The 26,849-nt window shown below is 40.0% G+C and overlaps 1 protein-coding gene across 6 annotated transcripts in view; it reads right to left on the bottom strand.

Annotated features, from left to right (window-relative positions):
- Window positions 1–26,849, bottom strand: part of NAV2 (neuron navigator 2) — a 206,466-nt gene that overhangs the window by 103,020 nt on the left and 76,597 nt on the right. For 4 of the 6 annotated variants that reach the window (XM_041399202.1, XM_041399198.1, XM_041399201.1 and 1 more), the window contains exons 5-8: window positions 25,778–25,988; window positions 24,176–24,244; window positions 19,883–20,040; window positions 2,152–3,259 (exon numbers count right to left, since the gene is read on the bottom strand). In XM_041399202.1, coding sequence (XP_041255136.1) covers window positions 2,152–3,259; window positions 19,883–20,040; window positions 24,176–24,244; window positions 25,778–25,988 — 1,546 coding nt within the window. The remainder of the gene's footprint in view (window positions 1–2,151; window positions 3,260–19,882; window positions 20,041–24,175; window positions 24,245–25,777; window positions 25,989–26,849) is intronic. The other 2 variants (XM_041399197.1, XM_041399199.1) reach the window with 1 other exon arrangement.

Here is a 26,849-nt window from a genome sequence, read left to right as displayed (position 1 = left end):
TCATTGGTATGGGTGAATAACATCAATCTCTACTGAATAAGTGTTTTTAATATAACTACAACATAATTCCTTTGATATTGTTTCAATAATAGTGAATTATACTATACTAGTAATCATGGCTGCCTGTACTGTGTAGTAAATAACTCTGATTGAGAGCTATTAGTCTAATCATTATCAAAATTAATAATTTATTTTCATATAAATATATCTGGTTTGCCATCCTTAATCCTACAGGACAGATGAGTTACATGAAGTTCAATTAAATCTATACAATCCTTCAGACATGAACAAAGTTGGCAAAGTCTGGTGCTAAGCCTGGCTCCAGCTCCATCAAGAACTCCTCTCTGAGAAGGAGGTTAGAAAGCAAGGGAGTCCTTTCTACACCTCTTGACTCAATGGGAGAGCTTCTCTAATAAACTTTGTCTGAAGCTCCCTTTCTGCCAGTGACAACCCTATACAAAATGCAGGACAATTTTTTTTATGTCTTTTGCTTTTAAAACAGCATCAAACCCAAACAAAAAGTCTACAGGCAGATGAAAAGTACAGATTAAAGTAACCTAACTGATGTCAGAAAACACCTGAGCTTTCTACTGCAATGCATTAACAAGTGCATTTTGCAGACTGAAATAATGCCTGGATAGTAAATATAATGTGTTATGTTTGCCTTGCAAATCAAAATAATCTGGCTTTTCTCTTTCCTTTTAAAGCTAACATGATTACAGAGTTTCGCCTTTTTTCCTCCAGTGCTGAAAAGTAATCACTTTTTCAGTTTTCCAAGTGGTTTCATTCCTGGTTTTTGTAAAAGGTCAAAAAAAGACTATGCAGTGTTTATCAGTATGTTTAGATTATAGAAAATGTATGGACTGCATCTGCTTTTGCACATTAGATAATGGAATCTGTGTTCAGACTAAGATCAATACCAACAATGAGGGGACACGATGGTGATAAACTTAACAACACATCTCCAAAAATTTCTGCTTCCCAGGTCCCCTGGCATTTAATTCTATACACACAAGGAGAATTCTCAAAGGAGTCAGAAGACTCAAGAGTTGCTCTTCCTATTCTGCATTCCTACACAGGCCTTTGGCATCCCTCTCCTTCAGGTTCATTCCACTGACATTCACTCTTATTCAAAAAATGTGACTGACCATTTTTTATGCTACATCAGCCAAGAGATCCAAGGCAGAAATGTGTACAGTAGAGCTGAAAAAACCATGGTACAGGGCAACAAAAATTACCAAAGATCATGAACAGAATTTCTACAAGTGAAAACAAAAGAGGCTAGGAGACCTTAGCCTAGAAATGACACATCTTAAGGAAGGGAAGGAGGTGAGAAAGCTCTTTCAGATCAGAAGCAGCAAGAAGATTAAGACAGAGCAAACACCTGCGTCCTCTTCCTATGAAAGAGCTAAGCAGTGTCATGAAACCCCCATGAGACGGCTGTCCAAACCAAAAATCCCATCCTCTGACTGAGAAACTTGTGTCCCAGTCATACTGTGTCCTTAAGAATGCCTGCTACTGATTTCCCTCTTGTTACTTCCCTGCTATCCCTGGGATACTTCCCTTATGTATCCTCTACCGCCACTGTCACAAAGAAGGTACTTCAAATAGAAAACTGACTAGACAGAGCTTAGCTGTGACTGCCTTTGGCTGCTCTTTCCTTGTCTCAGGGTTAACACATACAGCAGCACAGACTTCTTGTCTGGCCTTACTTAAATGACAGTATTTTTATTTTAATTTTTTTTTGTTCAATTTCCAATTCCTGCTTATAGTGAGGCAGCTCCACCACTGTCAGCCACAACAAAGATCCCGAGAGCACCTTGGCATTGTTACAACTTTCAAAGCCATGGTGCACAAAACAAACCTGATACATGTTCTTGTACCCTTCAGAAGAGCAGCACCTGGTCAAGGAGGTGTTCAGATTGCCATCTTTCCTGCTAGTAACGTTGGACACAACCATTATTCCCCCTCCTGTCTATCATAACTTCTCATACAGTCTTCACCACCAGTTTTTGTGAAAATGCATAAATTACCTACACTCTTGAAGCAAGAGCCTTGTAGCATTTACCTTGCTGCTTCGCCCCCCTGGAAGTGTCCAGAATGATCCTTCTGGGCCCCCCGCTCCCCCAGCCCCTGGGGTGTGTCCCGTACCTGTACATGAAGGGTGCGACGGTGGCGGTGTTGGGGTGGCTGTACTGCTGCTGGGGATGAGGTAGCTGCACGCTCACGGTGTTGCTGCCAGTGCTGTGCGTGGTCACCGCGGGCCCGCTCACGGCCTGGCTGCTGCTGCTGCTCTGCAGGCCCCCGACGCCCTTCCCCTCAGAGGAAGCCAGGCTGGAGGAGGAGCTGGAATGACGGCCGTCCAGCTGGGACTTCTGATGCGAGAGCCCCATGCTGGCTTTCCCACCACGGCTCCTCTCGCCTTCCTTGGCAGGAACGGGGGCACTTGAGGATTTCCCTGTGGTGTTCTTCATTCCTGGTTTTGGTATTCCGCTGTGTGAAGGGGCAGAGGCCTCCTTCTTGGCACTGTTCAGCTTCCCTCCTTTAGGGATAAAGCTTGCAATTTTGGAGGACTTTTTTGGCATCTCTGTTGTTGTGGTCTGCGCTGTCTGTTCTTCTTTAGGTTCCTCCTTCAGCTCCAGCTTCTCAGTGATGGATGTTCTCTTTGTAATGTCTTTACTTTTATCCTTTTCTTTCTCTTTTTGTTTCTCTTTCTCCTTCTCATTACCCTTTGGAGAACTTTTCTTATTAGTCAGCGCACGGCTGAAAGTCCTTTGTGCAATTCCCTTGAGTGCAATTTTTGGGCTGTTGGACATCGATCCTGGGTTGTTCACATTCTGGTTGGTGGCATCGATTTCTTCGCTCTCCTCAAAGCTGAGAAGCGCCTCCAGCTTTTCACAGCTGTTGTCCCGAGAGCCCGGACACTCTGGCGTTGTCCCAGAGACTCCTGCTTTGGAACCCCCTTTGCTGTTGAAGAGTTTTAGTTTTTCCAGCATGGATTTCTGACCGTTGGGAGCTGTTTTGGTGATTTCCGATGGCTGCTTTGGAGGCTCCACTGCTGGCTGCTTCACAGATAGCATGGAAGACGTTGCTGTGTGCTTGGCACTGAGGGACTTGCTGCGCCAAGGTTTAATAGCAGAGCTGGGCTGAGGGATGGCTGAGGAGTTATTGCAAGGAGCAGCACTGCCGCAGCTTTGAACTGAGGATGAGACATTTTCATTCATTCCTGTGGGCTGGGAGGCCGTGCTGTCTGCAGGCTCTAGAAAAAAAAAACAGAGAAAAAAACCCAATAAATCAACACAGTAGTACCTGGTATTAGAGTTACTATGAGATACTTTCTGTAATGAAACATCAAGAATTTCACATTGACAACATTAAAAAGAGACATTAGTATTTTCAATATCAGTGAAACTCAGAGAAAATAAAAGCCAGTTTCCTTTTCCTACCCAGCAGAGCAAAAATGAGCTCCTACTTATAATTTGCATTTACTTGCTGTTTCAAGAAAAAGAAGGAAGAAAAAGGACCTCTTTCAACTCAAACCAAAATGTGTTCTGCAATGTGCTCTCCCTTATTAAGCCCACAATACTGTTTCATTAGCAAAAAGACAGCACTATTTTGTAACTAAGGGTTCCCTCTGCTTTTGGCAAAATACTTGCTGTCCAAGTTTGATTCTTAGAAAAACCTCAAACATTAAAAAATGCAGGAGTAAGGAAAAAAGTAAAACTAAAGTCCTTTCAGTTATTGGGGTGGTAATATCTTCACAATGCAAAGAAGAAAACTCCACGTACAAAAATAAAACCAACTGTACCCTTTTGTAAAGAACCTAAATTAAGTACTACCACATAGCCTAATACAGCTGTAAGAGAAACTTGTGGCAGTAACTGTACAGCCCTCCCCCACAAAGAAAACAAATCTATAATTTAATATGTTATTTAGTTAATTCCTCCTAATGTTATTTGTTCTTATTAAGAAATTAGTTCTGAGCCTAAAGAGAGCTTGAAAAATCACACTCACCTACCAGTGGCCACTTCTCTGAATCAGTTCCTCTTTGCAGAGTTTCCCTTTTGAAGATGTTACTCTCTCAATTATCACAAATATGTTTTCTGTTAAACTGCTCATGTTTCCAATTAAATTTTGTCATCTGTGTCTGTTCGCCTGCCCAGCAGCCTGCTGGGGATTAACGGCTCTTACCTATATTTCCCTGCCCTCCAGCACGAAAGTAAACTGTGTACAGAGCTGCATTTTTTTAATTCAAAAATCAACAGCAGTGGAGAGCGTGCGTTCTCGGCAGCAGGAGCAGCCCTGTGAATCCAGCCCTGTAAATCACGAGCTGCTGCAGCCACACAGGGACTGTTTTACTTCACTTTCAGTTGCCCAGTGAAGATACAGCTCTGTTAACCCTCCTCCTCTGATCCAAACCAGATCTACTGAAGATTTAAGTCACATACATCTTCTTGACTTAGCACAGAATCAAGTTTCTAAGAGTATTAGAGACTACTTAATAATAAACTCAGCCATTTCACATGGTAATGGACAAAGTGGAATAGCAGGAACTAATGATACTTTTAAAACTATTACTGAAGTGAGAAGATTTCCAGGACTCTTAACCAGTAACTAACTATTATACTGGCTGGTTTTCCTAGTCCTTTTCCTATGGCCAAGTACCCACATGGAGCTGGAAGGAATCAGGAACTGGGTTACAGACACAGACAGGAATCACACTGCTTTTAAACTTGTGCCATCTGCTGGCTTCCAGGGTATTGCTCCTGTTTAACACAGAAGGAAAATCAAGCCACCTAATATCTCAAACAGTGTTACCATCTGGCCTCTTGCTGCTCTGCTCAAGCCTGCTGAATTCAACCCTATGTGTTAAGGAGGACCAAAAAGATAATGGCACAGGAATCAGAGAATCATTAAGGTTGGAAAAGACAACCAAGATGGAGTCCAACCATTAACACCGGACTGCCAAGCCCACCACTCAACAACATCCCTAAGCACCACACCTAGACCTTTCTTTGAGCTCTTCCAGGGATTCCACCACTGTGGGAGGAGTCCCAGTGACCTCTAGTGTGACCTGACACGGTGCCCTGACACAGACACAGAGAGGAAGGAAGGTGACAACCTCTTCACAAGCTGCCAGCAAAGTTCCTCACTCTGCTTTCAGAAGCTGCACCACTGCTCTTTCCTTCATGCCTCTTACCATACACTGATGATTTGTTTTTGTTTTCATTTCCTGTAGTCCTCCTGCTCATCACAGTCCACTTCCCATCCCCACACCGCACCAGGCTCCTTTTGCATACTCAGAACAAGCAAGCCTTTGTCTCAGCCTGCCTTCCACAGAAGACATCCAGCAACGAAGTGAAAGCTTCATGAAAATCCCAATTGTGCATATTGTACAGTTCATTTGTATAGATTATTTTTAAAACAGTAATAGCCCATCTCAATATTGAGATATTGCTACAGGAACTGGAGATTGACAGTACTTTCAACACTAAGTTCCTAATCCACATGTCTTCTGGCCTCATCATGCTAAACAAATCTCAGCACAAAGAACAGCCATGCCCAGAAATCACCACAGCTGTCTGCAATTCATGAACATGCCTAGGACGGATTTACAACCAGGTCCCAGGATGGACCCAATGTACTGATCAATATGGGCAGGGAAGCCTTCACTTGCTCAGAAAAACAGGACTGGGGCAATAGAAGGGTGACAAAATAAAAATTAGCAGTAAGGGCTGTATCTATAAAGTAGAAGAGCTGGCTGTACACCCTGTTAGGACAACATATGCAGGCACAAAAACTCAGCTCGTGGTCTGAGCATGAAGACAACTGAGCAGATTTTTTTAGGAAAGAAATCTGCCTTCTCAAACACAGGTGCTTCACAGGAGTTTGAGAACAATACAGGAAACATGTGTATGGGATGGACAAAGCCAGCCTGCATTCCCCAGCACTGAGAGCCTACACAAAGTCACTCACCTGAGACAAGAGAGACCTGAGAGCCAGGTCCATAACCTGCTCAGAAGTCTGACCCTGTCTCAGACACTGAGCTGGTCGTTAGGTCATGCACAGCAGCAGAAGCCCCCACATCGAAACAGGGCTCTGACCAGCTCCACAACTTTCCTCTGGAACTGAATGGAAGGGGTTGCTTGATTTGGGACCTCAACTACATCCTAGCACAGAAGAATGCTGCAGTTCACAGACTTCTGGGAAAAGATGCTTGGCTTGGATCAAGTGAAATGGCTTGTTTACAAATCCCAAAGCATTGCTCAAAATTTACTTCCCAGCAAATTCCAGAACTTTTCAATTTCTCCTTTTTTTTATTTAAATGTTTTCAGGGAATTTACTTATTTATTTATTTATTTATTTATTTATTTATTTATTTATTTATGTTTGGTCACTGACTGAAATATGTTTTTCCCAGTTTACTTGTTTATAAACACAATGCTCTCTTTGTCCCAACGCCCCCACATACACCCTCCTGTCTGGAAGTGAATTTTGCTTCCGTTGCCAGTGGCGTAGGAGGAGCACAGTGCAACTCCATTTACAGACATGTCAGAGAAACCAGAATTAGGACAATACTATGACTGTAACACTAAAAAAATAGAATACATTGCAACAGTAATGTAATTTTCAGAGTGTCTACTTAACATTTTCCACAAAGTGAATTCTGTGAATACTGAATGTATGCACCTCAAATGAATAAAAAATATTCACAAAGTTCACAGTTAAGCAGCAACATTTTGGGAAAGGAAAGAAGGTACTTTCTTACACAGCTGCAGTGGATTTTCATTTGTACTTGGGTCAAATACAGTGAAACTAGAATCTGAACATCCTCAAGAGATTTATTACATTGCACCACGGCACCACGCACAGTTACCACAAGAAATTAAAGGCTCACCCTAAAACACACGAACAATTGCTCCAACTTAAGAAAACTTCAGGTTTTCAGACTCTCTGTTTCTTCTTTACAAACAAGTGCTGGCTCTTTTACTCCTCTGGCCAAGTTTGGTAAGCAAAAGGAGTTCTGCTGCCAGAATGCAGCTTCAAATGCTGGGTTTCCTAATGAAGCAGCAACATCAATTCGCGGAGCACACATCAGCATGCAAAGGGGAAAGTTTTATTCAGCATAGCATAGACCCTTCTTTCATGAAAAGCAGAGCAGGTTTCATGCATTCAGTTAATAAGCTTATTATTTCCCATGTGTTCCTTTGTGAGGGAGGTATTTTCTTTCTTCAGCAACCTGCATTAACTAAAACTGACTATAAAAGAAATGTTTTCAAACTCGAGCTACAGTTTACAATAATAATGATCACTTTCCTCTTTTCAAAGCCAAATCTTGGCCTGAAATCTATTTTGTTCCTAGTGTTCCTGTTAAAAAAGATGTTGGTGGTCCATTTCCAATGCCAATACACCCTGTAGCATGGGTAAATCTGATTTCAGCAGCTCCTGCAAAGACTGAACTGCATCTGCAAACCCACCCGTGTGTGAAGAAGAAAAAAAAGAATCTGAAGGCTTATGATTTAATTCTTCCACAGAAGTCTTTGAGAGCTTATGCTATAATAAGGTCAGGAGAAAATATATGCAATTTTCCATCATTTCTCATGTTCACTCTAAGTAAGTGGACTTTGATTTGCTGAAAACTTTCAAAATCCATCATTATAAGCATGAAAGGCAACACACAGACAAAGGATGTTCTCATAGTAACTCCCCTTAGGAGGGTCAAGAACTGAACAGCATTTTTACTGATTTTTGAATGAACAAACTTTTATTTTTTATTTCACAACTATGGGAAAAGTTCTTATGAAGAGAAATATCTTTTAGTCCAGCCTGTAGATTAGATAACACATATGAAAGCATATCCACAACCAGATTCTAATTTAGGAAATAAAAGCAGCTCTGCTCTGTGACAGAACAGAGTCAGAACTGCAGAAACCACTGTGGCAGTTTCATAATTTCCCATCTAGAAGATTAAATGGCAAATCTTGACCCCTCCCATCCACCCACCAGAAGATTCTCCTTTAAAGCACTATACATAAAGTCCTACAGAAACTTTTTAGCTGAGTTGTTCTCTTCTCCAATGATCATTTATCAAACCCTGTAGGTATGGAAATGTCTGCATTCCTGCCAGGAACCAACTATAAAAATCCCAATCTTTCCATAAACCCAAACCACAAGCAGGTAGAGCAGAACATTCCGAACAAGAGCGACCTGGCACTCAGTCCCTCCTCAAAATAAGCACAGCTCTTGTGGCCCACAGAAATTTCCATTTCAATTTCCATTGTAAGACTGGGAGAATTGCAGCTGGCAGGAAGACACCGGCTGACCTACCATCCAGGGGTGCACATGGCCTCCACCTACAGGATGGCTGAAGCTTTCATTTCTCTCTTCTATTCTGGATCACAAAAACCCAACAGAAATTAATTTTTAAAGCAGAGATTGCCAGATAGGGAAATTCTCTATAACCTGAGAAAAGCCTGAATAGGGAACATTTTTGCTTTGCTGAGGATGAAATCTTAGAATCATAGCTGGAACCATAGCTGGAAGAGACCTTAAAGATCATCTGCCTGCCGTGGGCAGGAGCACCTTCCACTACGCCAGGCTGCTCAGGACCCTTTCTAACTGAGCAGAATTGTTTCCTTCAACTTCTGCCCACTGATTTTCCCTTTAACAGTGATTAAATCCACTGTAACACAAGAGAAAAACTATCTTTACTCCATTACATTTTTCTTCCCTTCCATCACATCTACTTCTTCAATCCCAGTGCTGTAAACTGTGTAACTTCAACAGCAGTTCCTCGCATTCACAGAAATGTGTTCTATCTCTGAAAACCCTAACCAAAGCCCAGGGATATGTCACAAATGCAACTTCCACCTTTCTGTCAAGCTGCCTCCATTCACACAGAGCTCCAGCTCATGGAACAACAGTTCTGCTGTTGGCTAGCTCACTTAGCCAAGACTCAGCATTTCTGATGAGGTGAGGGGAAATAAAACTGGAGCACAGGCAGCCCCTTTTCTCATTGTCTCGCCATAACCAACTAAGACATTTGAATTACTTATTGTTTTTGTTTAGCTACTGTAAAATTCAAAATGCTGTCGACATGAATGCCTAAGAAAGGCTGGAGGGACCTCTACTGACCACATACCAGTTAGATGATCATAAAAATAATGAAACCAAGTTGACTGTGCCATTCAAAACAAATTGCACTCTCCATTTTATACTACACAAATACCATTCTTTTTCATTCTTCTCCATTTCCTTCTGACTATTTGTACAATTTAATCCTCCAAGACTTCTCATAACAGACTTATTCAAAAGCATTCATGAATTCCAGGCAGGAAGCTGTTATGGAATCTTTCATTAGACTATATACTTAGCTGAAGTGGCCAATATGTACAGTTAGCAGCCTTGCTCTGACACATCTCTCCTGCAGGTTGCATGAAATAGGCACTATGAAAATCAGTGGTCTGAGAATTGCAGTCAGGAAATTTTCCCCATTTGTATCAAAACCAAATGACAGACACGTACTACAATTTATGGTGGGGTCTTCTTCCTTTCAGTTCTCTGCTGCCAGTCACAGATTCTTCAGGAATATTTGGTGATGGATGAGGAACAAGCAAAAGGTTCAGCAGAGAAGCCACAAATGAAAGGGCCCAGGGAGGCTGAAAGTGCCCAGCCAAGGAGAAGGGGCTTCTACAGATGTGGTAGAAACATTTGGGGAAGTCTCCACTGCTCTTTGCTTTCCCATGATTTAATAGTGAACCCTTGTTTTCATGGCTGTTTTTCTGGCACTCAACAATAAATTTATGAGAAATTGTAAATATTTATTTTAAAAGGAAACATGTAGGCACCGCAAAGGCCGTGAAATGCTGGACCAGCTCTTCAGCTCTTCAGTATAAATTAATGTGGTTCCACCACATCCAACGCAGCTATGTAGATGTACACAGGGCAACAAGTTGCTTCTCAAGGTTAAATTTTACTTCAAAGCTCAGGATCTTTATCCTCATGAACTATATTGTTAAGAACATGTCACTGGCTAATATTTTTAGGGTATTTTTTCCCCTGAAACTTTGTTTAAATATGTTTTTGCCTCATTTTATGTATTTCTAAAGCTTATACCAACTATGTTCTAAGTCCTGTGTTATTGTAAAGCTCCACTTCAGTCATGATTAAGCCTTCAGCCAGGCTTTGTCTAGGTAGAAGAGGACATATTTTTAAATGCCAGATTCAGCCAGCTGAACAGTTGTAAAATTAAGCACAAATATGATTCACTGCAGACTCATATCTTGCCCTATAAACACGCCATGCTGCTTGCTATTTCCTGGATGTCTTTAAGCTGTTTGATGGGCACACACCCAACACAAATATGTCACTGAGGATTTACTAAGATGAGCCAATCTTTCAAAAGCATATTTGATTAGAAAAGTGAAAGGGTGCAAACAATACCCCAGGATACACATATATCTCAGCTAGCCAAAGATGAGTATTTTGTTTGACACTAATGACTCTTATAAGGGTCACCTTCTGACACAAGGCATGAGCCTTATGTCTGACGAATTTCTCTGCATTAATACATTTGGTAAATTGGAGAAATAAATTTGAGTCAGTAAGACTTCATTCACTGAGGCTGACTGAAGAGGTGTGTGCTGAGAAAGAAGAAACTGAATGCCTAAATTTAAAAGGTCAAATCATCAGCTGTGCAACTTCACTGCGGCAAAAGGAGTCCCAGCAGAATGCAGCTGCACACTCCATAATGTGGCACTAAAGGAATACAAATGTCACTCAGAAATGCTTTAGGAGTATCCCATATGGAATGAGAGGTTTGGAGAATCATAGGATAGAAGACAAAGAACTTAACTACTCCATGTCGTTCAGCAGCAAAGTAAGGCATCAGGTGGAGTGCTGTGTCCAGCTCCAACACCCTTCTAAAAGAGACTAACAGACTGGAAAGGGGCCAGTAGAGACCATCAAGACATAAAAGAGATTGATCACATTCAAGTGATTTATCACAGGGAACCTATAAGAAAAAGGATGGAGTAGTAAAGATTGCTTAGTCTGGAAGAGAAAAGGCTGAAGGAGACATTTTAACCCTTCAAATACATGAAGACTTATAAACAGGACAGAGCTCAAGGAAGAGCAAAAATATGCCTTATTTTTAGCCACACAGAATGGTTTTATATGTATGTTTTTAATAGCTACTTTTAAGACCAAATGGACACTGGAAGGGATACATTTCAAGAGATGGTCATGTCCCTGTCATGAGACATTTCAGAACAGACTTGTGAACACCTGTCAGCTGGCTGAACCTGGCATTTAAAAATATGTCCTGTTCTACCTAAACAAAGCATGGCTGAAGGCTTAATCATGGCTGAAGTGGAGCTTTACAAGACCACAGGACTTAGAACATAGCTGGTATAAGCTTTAGAAATTCATAAAACAATGCAGAAATTTTTTCTACATGGATACAGTTGATTTTCCTTCAGAGCTGGAGCACAGACTCCCCATGTTCTTTACAGATGCAATTCTACATATAAATATAGGGTAAGCTGCAAACTTGTGAAAATTTTAAGCAGAGTTCTTTAAACAGAGTTAAAGCCAGGAACCATACCTGTACTTCAAAGTCATCACTCAACAAAAGAAAGTACCTCAGCAGGTTCCTCAGCATATGGTTCAGATTACCTCATGGTCCTTCCATTCTCTCTGTCTTTTGTTTTTACTCTTGTATCATCAAATTCATGATCACTGTACTACATTCAAGGCAAAATAACTCACCCTGAGCATTTGGTAAATACCTTCAATGTATACTGTATTTATAAAACTGGATAGGGTTACTCCAGCATCTGCTTTTGGTAGTGCACACAACAGAACAACAGAAATCAGCCATTACTCTGGTAATGGAGACAAATCCTGTAAATTTATTTTACATGTCAGACTTACAGAGAAAACCCTTGGTCAATAAAGCCAGAGCATCTCTTGAATGCCAGCACAGAGCAGAACAGAGGCAGCACCCTAAACACTAAGCAGAATATGATGTTTGCTTCATGTCTGACCTAATGAAGCACTGGAACATTTTTACAGAGTGGGAGGACTGAAGTTTAAGTAATTATCACATTTTCACACTGTTGAGACAATCACATTTATTTCCAGTGAAAATTTGCAAGAGTGGGCAAACTGGTTTCACATGTTGTGGACTTACGCCTCTTTAAAATATAAAATCTTTCCTACTTATGCAATCCTTTTAATCTTAGTGAATTTTGTACAGTCTTATCAAGTCATCATTTCAAAAGCAAATTTAAGATTCATTCAACATTATATTCATTTCTTAAGAAATTATTAAATTCATTCCTAAAGAAAGAGAAACCCAAAAATAATATTACCCCCAAGATGGATATAGAAAAGAGTGAAAGTAACTGTTTCAAAAAGTCACAGGGAATTTTTCCTAAGCCTATAAGAACATAATTTTCAGTCATGAACAAAGTTGTAGCTACCCAAAATTTTAAATAAATAAATAAATGAAATTTAACTTACTGTTATCTGTTGCACAAGCCAACTGTTTCACTCTGTAAAATCACTTCCCATCTTTCTGACATCCATATACTGTTCATTGATAAGCACAGGGATCTTTCAATCTCAGGAATTCTACCTATTTTTGCTAGTCTCAAGTGAATTGTTAAGATCTTTTTGCTGCTTCTGGTTTCCAAAACTTCCCTTACTCCACCTGTCCCCCCAGTCTTCCCAGCAGCCTCGCAGAGCTGGGCCCAGCACCAATCCACTGGCACAGCTAAAAACGGGTTCAGTGATAAGCTGGAAGTTGGTACCAAAAGGGTCAATGCCTTTTCAGTATCAACTTTAGTGCAAGAGAGTCCTCAGCTGGAAATCCTCAGCCTACAGAGGACATGGGTTGAGACACCAGGCTTAAAATTTCACATTTACATTCTATCTGTGTGCCACTGGATCCTGAAGTGACTCACTCACCAGGGAGCACTGGAAAAACTAACTTTGGGGGTTTGTATGGACTCTCCCTTCTACAAGACACCAAGCACCTGAACACTTCAGGACTAGCCAGTCTTTGATTAGTAAAAGATGTAATTCAAAACATTAGACTTATTGTAACAATGGTGATGTAATAACAGAATCACAGGATAGTGGCTGGGTTGGAAGGGACCTGAAAGATCATCCAGTCCCATCTCCTGCCATGGGCAGGGACACCTTCCACTATCCCATTTTGCTCCAGGCCTCGTTCAGCCTGGCCTTGAACGCTTCCAGGGATGGGGCAGCCACAGCAAAACCCATGCCAGCGCCTCACCACCCTCGCAGTAAAAAATTTCTTCCTAATATCTAATGTAAACCCACCCCCTGTCAGTTCCAAGTCATTCCCCCACGTCCCGTCACAAGCTGCCCTTGTCAAACAGCCCATTGTAAAGAGAGTCTGTTCAGCCATCCCAGTGACCTTTTGCCAGCACTAGGTCAGCTGGCTCCATGCCACAAGAATTGCATCCAACTTCCTGCTGCAACTTTCGTGATAACTGTCCCTACACCTGAAGCCATAAAAAGCCTTCTCTTTCCCATTCAGGCTGAATGCTTCTATAAATGAGTAGAAAAAATTTTAAAATGCTGCAAGACAAATTTCTATCGTGCTCAGAGCTCTTTTTTCACCACTTCTGGGTTTTGTAGTTCTTATACTATTACTGGGCACAAAGGCAAAAGCCTGGGGTTTGTCTCTCTTTATAATTATTAATTTATTTGGAGTGGAAAAACTGCATGAGGTTAAATGGAACGTTTCCAGCAAGGATGATTGCGCAATGCCACTTGATTATCCTTTACTTGGTACAGGAGCCAAATCCAATCATTCAGAACATCAAATATTTCATCTCATTTTACATAAAGCTACAAAAGAAGACTTGTCCTCCATTTCAATGTGCTTGAATGAAAGATTTTTCTTTCAGGTAAACGTTCCAGATCATCTATGTTGATCTTAAAAGACAAAAGGGTTCAGTAAATTCTGAGCCAAAATTGGAACCTCTGTCTGAACATCAGCTCTGGGCAAATATTAAATTTTGACTCATGTCTGATTTAATCTCTTCCAATGGCTAAACACCCTCATTCTTAAAATTTCTATCCAATTTGTGGTCTTAGTTGCGCTAACATCAAATTCCTGAGAAATGGATATCCACACACTAACCGTTGAGATAAGGAAGGATTGTTATTACTATAGATGTCACTGCAGGTATCTTGTAGGTAATAAGGGAACCTTGTAAGCTTTCTTTTAGACAAATAACATAAATTAACCCTTTAAGTACCAAACAGCAAAGTAGATTTTCCAAAGCTCTATTTATGCAGAGCTCTTTCTGTTTTATCAGCATCCCTCTGTTTCAAAGCCCATTTGAATACTACTGTATATCTTAGCCTTCAAGACATTACCCACAAGAACTCTGAATTTCTGATCTCCTTATACACATTTCTCACCTTGCTTTACATGAAGATGAGAGTTTTTCCTCTCAGTTGCTAAAGTAGCGTTTTTAAATTGAATCTGAGGATTTGACACAATCCAAATCTGCAATTTTGAATGACCTTAAGCAATGGTGAGTTCAAGACCAGCTCAGTATCACACAGAACCAAATCATGGGAGTGTATTTTTATATCAATAAAAATACATTATATATATATATATATGAACTATCTATATGAATTATATATATTTATATATATATGAATTTTATACATATACATACATACATATACATAATATCATGCATTTTTATATCAATACAGGATTGAATATGAAACTTTTTTATCATCAGGACTAGAAATTCCAATGGCTCATTTCCAGATTTAGGATTTTCTACTCTTTCACAAGAGATCATTTAGAGAAATAAATATGGATTTCCAAGTACAGTTGACATGAAGATACTGATTTAATTCTGAAGAGCCTTTCCTGCTAAAGCTCTGACAAGACCTGCCATGGCCTCCTGAACTGTGCCCTTGAACTTGGTGCCCTGCCCTCTTGAACCTGATAAATATAACTGCCTACATACAGAGTGCACACATTTTTAGCACACATTTTTAGCACACATGGGGCATGTGTAACCGTACACCAGTTTCCCCACTGGAGTGGGGGTGACATTTATTTCCTTGCTAACATTTTACTGATGGTAGTCAGTCCTATTTTGATAACACAAAGTTAAAAAGTTAAGAGGAAAGAAATTCCTTAACTGTCCTTCAAAATGCCTTAGTAACTCTTCCTATTTAAGTAGTTTACACTTAAGAAAAAATTTAAAAGTAAATAATATTTATAGGTATCAAATTGTGGTAACCAGTCTAGGTCACAAGAACCCTCTGGAGATATTCCTGCCAACCTCCACCTGAAAGCAGGAGATGGGGATAGCCTGGGTAACCTGAGATGAGGTTATCCAGGGCCCTGTCAAGGCAAGTCCTAAATACTTCCAAGCAAGTGAAATCTGACCCCTTCTTCTCTGGACAAACTTCTCCAATGTTTTATTCTTCTCATAGTGAAGAATTTTATTCCTATTTCCAGACATTGTGATTTCCTCTAAAGGAATGTGTGCCCCTTGAACTGTCACCACACATCCTTGTGAACATAGTGACTACCCTTTATATATTAAAAGACAGTTATTAAATACACACAGTGTTCCAAGTTAAAAAGGTTTACCCAAAATTTGAAAAAAATAAAATAAAATAAAATAAAATAAAATAAAATAAAATAAAATAAAATAAAATAAAATAAAATAAAATAAAATGAGAGGAACACACACTTTTCTTACCACCTGCCCATATGGACACTGCTATGAAAACACTTCTTTCACCTCACTGTCTGAATCTGTAGGCATGTATCCTTGGGTTTTTTCCTTTTTCTGATATCTAAGAGAAAACTGACATCAACCTACCTTCTTTATAAACCTGAGTAAAATAAACATTTCCTTTGATCTCAAGCAGAAATGGGCAAAGTCTGACAATATGCTTTTTTTCCACTGATATTTTACTTAACATTCAATTCACGGGAATAGTGTAATTTTTCCCACAGATGTCTACTGCCCTCTGTAGGATTATTTTAAATAAAATATTAGGAACAAAGTAGAAGAAAAAATAAAAAGAAAGCACATAAGCAAGTATGTCACAGTGCTGTATCACATCATCCACATCATGGTGGAGGTGGCTTATTATTAAGTTGTCTCTTACAGCTTCATAATTTCATTGACTTTATAGATTTGACACAAGTAATAAGCAGAATATTCCCAGCCAACACCATCAGACTTTTGAGATTGCAAAATGCAAACGGAGTGCCTGAAGAACAGTAAAGACAGTGGGAATATGAGGGTGTTCAGAGCTAGTCAAAAATCCCCACCATTCTGCAGAACTGCAGGCTGCTTTCAGAGCATGTCTCAAGAGACTCCCTACTGCATGCAAGCATAAACTCATGAGAACACTTACTGTATCAAAGTCTTTACTGAAGTCGTAGGCTTCAATATAGTTAAGATTCCTTCTTCATACTACCTAGGATGCAGTTCTAGTCCTCATTGCCATGGATAAAAAGTAGATTGATGTATTTTAAATTGCATATGCATATCAAATTTTGTCTGTATTTTATCTGGTGATCCTGTCAGACAATTAGAAAGATGTGGTAATGTGGAGCCTCAAAGTAACTACTAACTGTACACAGGCATAGAAATGCAATGTTCATCTGCTTCTCTACATTCATTAGAAAAGATTTTGATAACTTAGATGAGTTCAGCAGTGACATGGGAAGTGTCTGATGCCTTCCATGCCATAGGAAACCTGTGGTGTTCAAGAACATTAAAAGACAAGGAAGTGAACCAAAGCTATTCCTACACAAGCATGGGCTAAGCAATTCTGACAATTCAGAAGACAATTAGCTCCAGTTGTATGAAGGCATTAGGATGACATAAGAAACCCCAAAACCCACAAGCCTAAGTGCTCAATTCCCCACAAAAGAAAAATGCAATTAAGACTTCAATGGCATTAAAAAAAAAAAAAGCCTGCAACACCAATTACACACATAAAAATACCCTGTCTGGAATGTAACTGCAATTATAAATGGCTAATCACTGTGACAATAAATAAAAAACCATACTACAGCACATTATCATTTTATGATGTAAGGAATGAGGGTCCTGAAATTCCTGTGAGTTCAGGTAAATTCCCTATAGAAGCAGAATTTTGCATATAAACTGAGGCTCTAACTCCAAAAAGGAAGTTAAAGCTATCAGACCCTAGCCTCAAAAAAGGTGCCCACAGGACTGAACAAGGTGTCTGAGCGATCCTTACTAGAGAGCACTTTTCTCTTCTGTATATATTGAAAGTAATGTCAGAGAGCATGTGGAGATTGAGAAAAAAAAATACTGAGGACACAAGGTCAGCTGTGGGGAAGAGAAGATTTGCATCTCTTTACACGTTCCTTTTAGCAGAGAGCATGCGTGCACCTCACGTCAAACACAAATTGCATTTGGAGGGAAAGGCCACAGATTAATAAAAGGTAAAAATTACAACCTACTTTTTGTAAGAAATGATTCAAACATTCAAATGCTGAAGGCCACCTTCTATCACAAAGTGAACAATCATGCCACAAGAGGCTGATTTTTATTTCTCCCATTTCCTTCCTCAAAAACACAACGGAGCAGGTACTGGGTAAAGAGATGAAAATGTACCAAGCCTGACACACAGCACAGTCATGTAAGTCTCATTTTCTTAGGCAAAACACAGGATATGGGTCAGAAAACCTGAATTGTCTTAGCACTTGGACAATAAACTTTGCCTGGCAATGTTACAATTAACTTCAAAATAAGCCAAAAATTTGTCAGACCAATTGCTTTTATTTCTCATGGATGCAGACCAGCTTTGTGTCATGATTATACTTTTAAGAAAAGCTCAAGTTCAACTTTACATAAGCCTTTTTTTTTTTTGTTTAAAGACCATAATTTATGACTGGAAATTTTGACCAGAGCAAAATTCTGAGTAGTTAATGCAACTTATGTAGATTGTCAGCCTAAGAGCCAGCCCTGTATCCTTTAGTCATTTGTAACATTTGTAGGAAGCAGTTCATCTCATGTGCTTCTTCAGCAACCAGTTTATCTTTCTCAGGAGATGAATTATAGTGAGGAATGAGGGTTCCCAGAACTGACTGTCTAAAAGCAGTTGCTATTTAAGTTAGTTGACAGATTATTGTTATTTATCTGTGGGCATAAGGACTTCGTTCTTTCTTTTTCTTTTCTGAAGACTAAAACCAGTACTTTACCTTCCTTATTCAGTAATCTTGGTTAACTGAGAAAAGATTTAAAATAGATGGAAGTCCTCGCCTCCATGCAGCATAACATCACGCATCCCATATGGAATAGGGATCATCTAGCCAACAAATCCATGCTGCAGGACAAAACAAATCCCACTCCACCTCTCCTCAATCCACTGTGTATGTGACATGAGCAGAAGAATATTCACAAGAAGGACAAAAGAAGAGTGGGAAGATATTACACAGGGAAAAAAAAAGGTTGCTGCTGCTCACACTAAAACCTGTTAGCTTGCTCTTTGAACTGAAAGCCAGACCTGATTCAGATTTAGAGACGACTATTACATGCTGATGTTACAGATAAATCATTATTGTTTGCACACTGTACCTTCTAAAAGAGTACACACTGATTTACCAAGGTAGAATATTGCTAAATTATTAGATTATTATGCTGATACATTAATCTGTAATGTAATTATATTAGACAAAGGTAAATTTTATTTTTCTGTTGCAGAAAATATGATCAGGATGTTTCAGAATGTCCCTGGAGGATGCTGAGGGTCCTCTGCTGCCACCATAACTTTTTGGGGTAACATTCCAAAACCTACTGAAACAGTCCTTGGACAACAATTTCCAGAGAAGGAAGAGCAGAGTTTCCTGGAAAGAACCAAGCATGAGAACTACAGAGAAGCTGACCCAGCCCAGTGCATCTCCCTGGAGCAAAATGCTCATTACAGTTATCAGAACCTCTGCACAGCCAGCAAGGAGACTTGAGCCTGAAGGCTGCCGCTGTCAAGCGAGTTCAAGGAGCCTGTGCTGAGGCCCAGTGCTGGCCTCTCTTTGTCAGCAGAATGACTTTGGGAATGTAGGATTTGCTGCCAGCCCATGCCGACAATCTGACCGTGCTAGGCTGGAGAGATGCGCTCAGTTCTCACCAGCCACAGCCCCCCAGCCCCTCTCTGAGCTACAAACTGAGGCTAATGAATGCTGGCAGATCACTAAATCAGTGAATGGACACAAAGTCAGTAAATGTCATTCAAAAAAGCGCTGCTTCACACACAGCATGGCTCTGAGTGTTCCTGATGTGCTGCCACAGACATAATTTCACTGCAACGTTTATAAAACATAACATGTTCCTGCCTTCACACACAACACTAAATGATTCCTGAAATTAGACTGGAATTGTGTAATTTTGTCTTACAGGATAGTCTGCAATAGTGATGGAAATGAAAGTGAATTGTGCTATTTGTCATATAAAAACTTAGCAGAAATCTTTAGTGGTCATTTTTCATTCTTGTCAAACTACTCATCAAAATGCCTTCTTTCATGATTAATTCGTTCCCCCTTATCTGTCCTTGAAGCAAAATGACAAACATGGCTCACCAGTGCCAAGACTTTTAAAGTTATTTTTTGGATGCACCTTCAGGCCAGCAAGTCACAACTTCAGATATATTAAACGAGGACCATACTTTTTTCAGGAAGAGACAGCTGGCTTTTGGATTATAGATGTCATGTTTACAACACACAACTTCGAGACAGTCTTACAACTTCTGGAGATTAACAGAAAATCCAATTTCCTCTGAATGAAGCCACTATTAAGAAAAATCCAGATTATTAACTGCTTACCTTTGTCACTGCTGCTTGTTGGGGTTGGAGGGAGAAGGCCAGGCTTAGATTTGTCGTAGTTGTTAAAGCTCTGGCTGCGGCGGTTGTTGGCACTGATGGAACCACGAGCTTTGGCCTCACTGCCTGCAGCGGACACCCTCATGGTGGGACCTGGAAGTCTGGTGGAAGAATTTACAGCATGTTTAAACATAGGTAAAAAGCACTCTGGGCAAGAAACTTTCAGCTGATGCTTTGATGTATATGTTCAGAATGGCTCTGGGACTGTGAATAAGGGACAGTGACTGACGTGAATTTTGGTAAAAAAGACCAAACAAAACAGGCAGGCAGGTGAGATTTCATCAAGTGCCAGAAGACATGGATGATAGACTGGCAAATGATGGGGTTTTTTTATCTTTTAAACTGTACAGCTCTCATTTCCCTGAACATGGTTACATGGTTTAAAGTTGTTTTCCCCTACCACTATAAATGCTAAACTCTTCCAAGGAGGAGAGTGATCATTTCTACATTGTAACTAAGTGCCAGGACACATTGGTACTTACATAAAGAATGACTGTTTCTTTTTTTTTTTTTTTTTCTTTTTGGTATGTGTGTATGTCTTCCTACCTGTCTGACATCTTTTTTTTTGGCATCCTCCTACCTGTCTGACTTAATGCAGGCTGTTTCTACAGAGGAAGTCTTCTTGTTGCACTGTCTTCTACAGCCATGGACTGGGTAAAAGTTGATAACTCTTTAGCAGCAGCTGGGGAAAAGTAGTGGGTAGGTGTCCTGTGCTGATGATGCCTTAGGTTTTAGCTTTTATATTTTTCGGATTCTGTACTGCTTTAGTGTATAGTTCTGAGCTTCATATTAAGGGATGATAAGCTCTCTTCACAGAGTTGCTTTTCTAGCTTGGAACCAAGTACAACTGATCCAAATTTCAAGCCTAAGAGCATATACAGTGTGGACTGAAGAGAAAAAAACAAGAAGGATGGGACTTCATAACCTAAAGCTGTAATTGGACAATTAAACTCCAATATGCAAATGGATCAGAACTTATAAAAGTGAGAAACCCCATGACCGGTTGTTCATTTTGTGACCATTTTGGTTCATCTTGGGTGTAGCCCTGGCTGTGCTCTTGTGCTGCCCAAGGTGGATCCATTAAGGCCTTCTAATAAATCCCTACTTTATTCTTTAGCTCTGTCTAGCCTCTGTTCTAGGTCAGCCTTCTCAAGGCATCACTGAAGAGAAATCTCTCTGCATAGAGTCATTGGGTTGGAAAACACAGATAAGATGGAGTTCAGCCATAAGCATGGCACTTCCAAGTCCACCACTAAACCATGTCCTGAAGAGCCACATTTACACATCTTTTTAAACACCTCAAGGAATCCTTAACTTCCCTGGGCAGTCTGTTCTAGTGCTGTTCTAATGGGACACCATGTCTAAGCTGAAAATAAAAGTATCAACAGCACAAGTACAGGCTCATAAGGGTCTTTCTACTTCCGTAAGAACAAATCAAAGGATCATCTTAGACGAAAAGTGTATGTCAAACAAGCTGCAGTCTGAATTGTTTTACACCAGAAAAAAAAGCCCTGAGACAAAATTAACAGTCACCTGCCATAAGTCTGGTGAATCAGAAATAGTTCCAGGTAAATTCAGGGGAGCAATACCACTGGCAAAAAGTTAAGATCGAGGCATTACTGTTCTTAAAGCAGATTGCTGGACACTTCATCACATGCTGGCCACATAAAGGCTACCCTTATTTCAGAAATAACAATGACATGGAACTTGGCAGCATTTTCCCTTCTAGAGAAGCACATCACATCTCTGCCCTGATAGCTACAAAGCTCAGCAGCCAAGCCCAGCAAGACTTTAACCTGATTTAATTATTTGGGCCTATATAAACCACACAAAGCTTCAGTACCCTCTCCTGGAGTAACCACATTATCAGTGAGCTGGTATTAGCCTCTGGTTTAAACTGGAGATCTGCCTCTTCCAGCATTTTCTTACCATAGCCTGTACTTACCACATGAAGCTGATTAACTAGGGAAAAAATGTAGTTATTCTGGAGTAAGTAAACAAACTTTTATGCTTTTCAGGCAAAAAGGAAGGTGGAAGACTTCTCTAAAAAGCCCAAAAGAATCAGGAAAGCCAGAGGCATCACATCTCAGAACACTTCAAATCCAACATTCACACACAGAATCTTTTTAAAGCTTCTTCACATAAAAAACAAAAATCCATTCAAATAAACTGTGTCAATAATAAAGTAAAAGGAAGAACTCCCAGTTGTCAGAGGGAGTGTAGATGCAAGTGGCCAAATCACCATTGTACCTTTGAGAGAAGGAAGAGAAGCCAGGAAGGAACCTGGCAAGGCTTCCTAAATAAACTGATTTATCCAGGACTAGTGAAGAAATAGAAGATATGAAAAGAAACATGGAGAAAAAGCCAAAATGTCAGCAGCTGCATGCACATGCTTTCAAAGCTCAAAAGAGTCTCAGACAGGAGGGCATCATTCAAATACAAACCCAAAAATTAATTTACAAGCTCAAATCACCACGGATTCAGTACAGCACATCATGGTTCTGAGGTTGACTTTTAGACCAGTCTCTCAAATTATCCAGCTTTTTCCAGCAGTGGGGGGTGCTAAATAGTTGTCCATACTCATCATTGCAGCAAAGGGTCCATGAGAAAACCCCAGAGGGTCTTCATCTACTGCAGAGGAGACCACAGGGGAAGAAGCTGAGAGCAGCCAGTGACAAATAAAACTTTTTGAGAAAGTCACCAAGACAAGGAAGTTCAAAAAAAGTTCATTTTGTTTGACAGGAAACTAGCTAGGTTTTCTACAAGGTACCTCAGCCCAAAGCTGCCACCCAGCTTGGAAACACTGCGTATGGGGCACCCCAGGATGGCTGCAAGGACCCCAGTATGGGAGGGGAGTTTTCCAGCAGCAGGGAAGGGACAATCTTCCTGTAGTGATGGATAAGAAAAGGCTCCCCACACATATCCACACAGGTTTTGCAAAGCTGTCACATTTTAAAGTAAACAAAGGACCTCAAACCATGTGACCACTTAAGAAGTGACAAGTTTTCCACTGAGTCAGTATTGTCACTGCCAATAAAAACACACCAAGAATAAAAACCCTACATGCCAAAAGCACTCTTGAAGATATCCTTGCTCTTAAGTCTTTTTTCCCCCCTGTGTAGTTTAACTAACTGGTTTTAAGACCCTGCTTTTGGTATTAGTTCAAGATACTTCACAGCGGTGTCTGTGAAATCTAAGGAAAAAATCAGGTTCAGGGAGATTCTTCTGGGTTCTTGTAATTTACAGAGAAGGTACTGAGCTTGTATAACACACTCTTTTACTACTCTTCAGCACCTCTGTTAAGCAAATATGAGCTGTCAAGCCATAATTAAGATCAAAGAAGAACATGAAATGTGGAACTATTTAACAGGGATTATTCTGCAGAGATTCACTGTTAGCAGAAGCATAATAAGAAATAAGATGTGGGAAATAAATCTAAATTATACAGCAGAAAAAAAAATCTATACAAACCGAATAAAGATCACAAGCTATAGCTCAAAATCTTAGCAAAAATGGTATGGTATAATTTACCAATGTAAAACTATATTCTAGTCAAACATTTACATATAATAGCAAAATAACAATATTATTACCCAGATTAATAACCACAGCAACCCTTAGGATCACTGAGATGAGATGGACAGATGAACTGGCATGCAAATCATGCTGGGATCCAAGGAGAAAAGGGACTGAAGTGCCTCTGATTCACTTCCAGGGAGGTCACAGGTGACGAGTTTGAGAGCACTGGGGACTGCACGGGCTCTGATCAGCAAGAGCCACACAGTGCTGTTGGGGCTCACAGCATGCAGGTGACACTCTCCTCAATAGCTGAGCCAATGGCCTGATGAAGCTCAGCTGGGGGATGGAACTGGATGATCTTTCAGGTCATTTCCAATCCAAAACATTCTATGATTTCAATAATGCAGGTCAAAATATAATTAATACAGCAAGAACTCCCAGAACCATGTTTTGTTCTCAAAAGCAAAAGCTCCTAAGAACAAAAAAGCAAATTATTTCCTTGAGGGCCAAAATGCATTCCACAGCTAAAAAAAAAAAAACCAAAAACACAACCAAAAAACCCTAAGAAAAAAAAAATTAAATCCATCTACAACTTTCCCATTCCAGCCATTTGTAAAGGTCTAGTTACAAAGTGTTTTTGACAGGAACCCTAAACATGCACCCAGAAATATTGCAAAAGGATTATGCATGCTTTGCAGAAGATGAAGAAATGCTAACCTAGAAGACCTTTTCTGACCAAGAGTGAATCGGATGATTTTGCTTTGAGATGAGTCCCTGGGAGATGCACTGCGACAGGAAAGAAAAAGCGGAAGAGAACATTGAACAAAGAAACTTTTTGGGTGTTTTTTTTTTTTAAGCCACTGAACTGAGTAACTGGTTTTAGGGAAAAAAATGGGTTTTTTTATGAATTTCACAAGAACATAATGCTTCTTCACCAAGGATGACTTCAGGTCAAAACCAGTACAGTCTGAAATTAATTTTTACAGAGTAATGAACACGCAAATCTGCATGCAACCCCCAACTCTATTTCTCTTTTCCTTCTCACTCCTTTATTATATCTATTTTCTGTAGAATCTGAGCAATTTGACTTTAGTACATATTAAGAAAACATGACATTGAAGATCTTCAGGATATACATATTTTTCAATTATTTGAAACCCAGCCCAATCTACACAATGGACTGGAAACAGCAGAACAGTGTTAAGCATCTCTGCATGTTTGACAGAAAACTTGCAGAAATCTCTTCAAACACATCTTTATTTTACGGTAATTATTTTCTGTTTATACATGCTGTAGGAACACTATGTTTTTCAACTACACAAAACTACTGTTTACACCCAAATGAGCATAATTTGTGAAGAAAGCCAAACCCAAATAACCTCTGAGCAGCCCCACTTGGAAGGCTTCAGTTAAATTGTTTATATCCCTCATAAGGCAGCACTTAAGCCAGAGTTCACCTCAAGGTGTGTTAACAAGCAAGCCCCAGTGTGAGATTTGTAAGAACAAGAAGCCTTCATACTTTACTAATTGTGCAAATATGATTTCTGCTTTTAATTCTCTTTCTTATCCCCACTAAACCCTCCCTGCTTTAGTAGTGCAAGAGTCATACCAGTAGAAGGCTGCACATGCATTTACTGTGGTATTGCCTCAGAAGACTGCTTTTATTCCAACCTGGGCAGAGCACTCCTAGCATTAAAGACATTCAAGGAACAAAACCCCTTTCTATTCATCTGTACTCTGATCTAGAAGTGCCAACAAACACCAATGATGAAAATTATTTTTCATGTAAAGCCAGCAGCATATTATTTTTGACCAAGAAGTCTAGATTTGATTTTGATTGCCACCAGGTGTTATGAGCTCTATTTCTTTTACCACTGGCAGAGTAACCCTTCCATTTCTTAGTGAGGACTGAAACTCTTGTAATCTGAGAACTGAAGCTGGTTTTCATATGCCGAAAATGCATGTTTTCTAAAGGGAACAATGTGCATGCTTTGTGAGTAGAAAGAAGCAAAAGAAATAGTGAGAAAAACATCCTTTTACAATCCTGTGGTTACTTAGTCCAGCAGGGATGCTATACCCATTGGGCTGCACATTTCCAGCACAGAGAACCTATTTAAACACACGTGTTTTGATTCCCAATGGCTTAATATCAATCGCTACCCAGCACTCCACTACCAACACACTTTATTCTAGAGCAGAACTGAAGAAAGGAGTTTCTTTGGCTTTTCAAAACCTTCAATGAGAAGGGAAAAAAAAAAAAAAAACAACCAAAAAAAGAGATAAATAATGAAAAAAACCCCAACTCTAAGATTTCCCCACCTGGACTGCATTTCTGGTTGTGCTTTAAACTGATGCTGCACAGCTTGCGGGGGCTGTTGGCACGGAGTGTGGAGCGAAGCTGGCACCTGCTGCTGAGGGACTCCCACCTGGCACTGGGATGGATGGTGCTGGGGCTGCTGCTGCTGCTGCTTGTACCGAGACAGGCTGAAGAACAGGCCCAGGATGGCCTTCAGATTCCCATTCCTGATTTCTGTAAGGCAAAGTGGAGAAGTCACTCGTCAGCCTCAGTGGGTGTTTTCTCTCCGACCCGAGTGCAGCGGGTTAGCCATTGCATCCCCAGAACACTGTCTGAACTGAGCTCCTTTGGGATATCCTTTAGGATAAGTTTCCTTCCGCACATCTAATTGGCATTACAGTTGATTGCCAGTGAGCACCAACCACAAATAACTAACTAATCTCTCCCCTGCAGTGACTGAGCAATATCTCACATTTCCGCTGCAGTCTGTGTTAATGCCAGTGTACTTAAAAAGCAAGTCCCTTTTAATCTTTCCTTTAAATTAATGTAGCTAAAAACCCCAAAACAGAACCTCCACAACAACAATTGTATTAAGGACAGCACGCTGTAAATGATTTCTCAGTCCTAAACTTGCACAAGGAGGAAACTACTCCATTATCACACATATTTCTGGAGTATCAGAATAATCTAAGAAAACTAAGAAAGTTTGATGCAAGTTTTGCACTAGAAAATATGGTTATTGGTTGACATAGCTGTATTCAAACATAATTACCAGCTTTGATATGATCACAAGCTTATAAGGGATGGGCACCCAATGTGCCTAAAGATAGCCTGACAGTCAGTGTATAAAGTTTTCAATTCCTGAATTTCATCCTGCTCTTCTATGCAACATCAAATGCAAAAATGTAAAAGCAAACAGAAATACAAGACGAAGAGGTGTATCAGACAAGGTGTATCAGACCATGCACTTAACCACTGTATCATAATTAATATGCCAGAGGGCAAATTCTTCCTTGCAGACAACCTTAATGTGCTGTGACTTAACTATTTAGCATGTTTCATTTCCTAAATTTAAAAAGTGAATTGAAAAAGCTA

Source organism: Onychostruthus taczanowskii, unplaced genomic scaffold, assembly GCF_017590055.1.
Source record: "Onychostruthus taczanowskii isolate IOZ18803 unplaced genomic scaffold, ASM1759005v1 scaffold159, whole genome shotgun sequence".
NCBI lineage: Eukaryota > Metazoa > Chordata > Aves > Passeriformes > Passeridae > Onychostruthus > Onychostruthus taczanowskii.
This window is presented reverse-complemented; position numbering and strand designations above follow the sequence as displayed.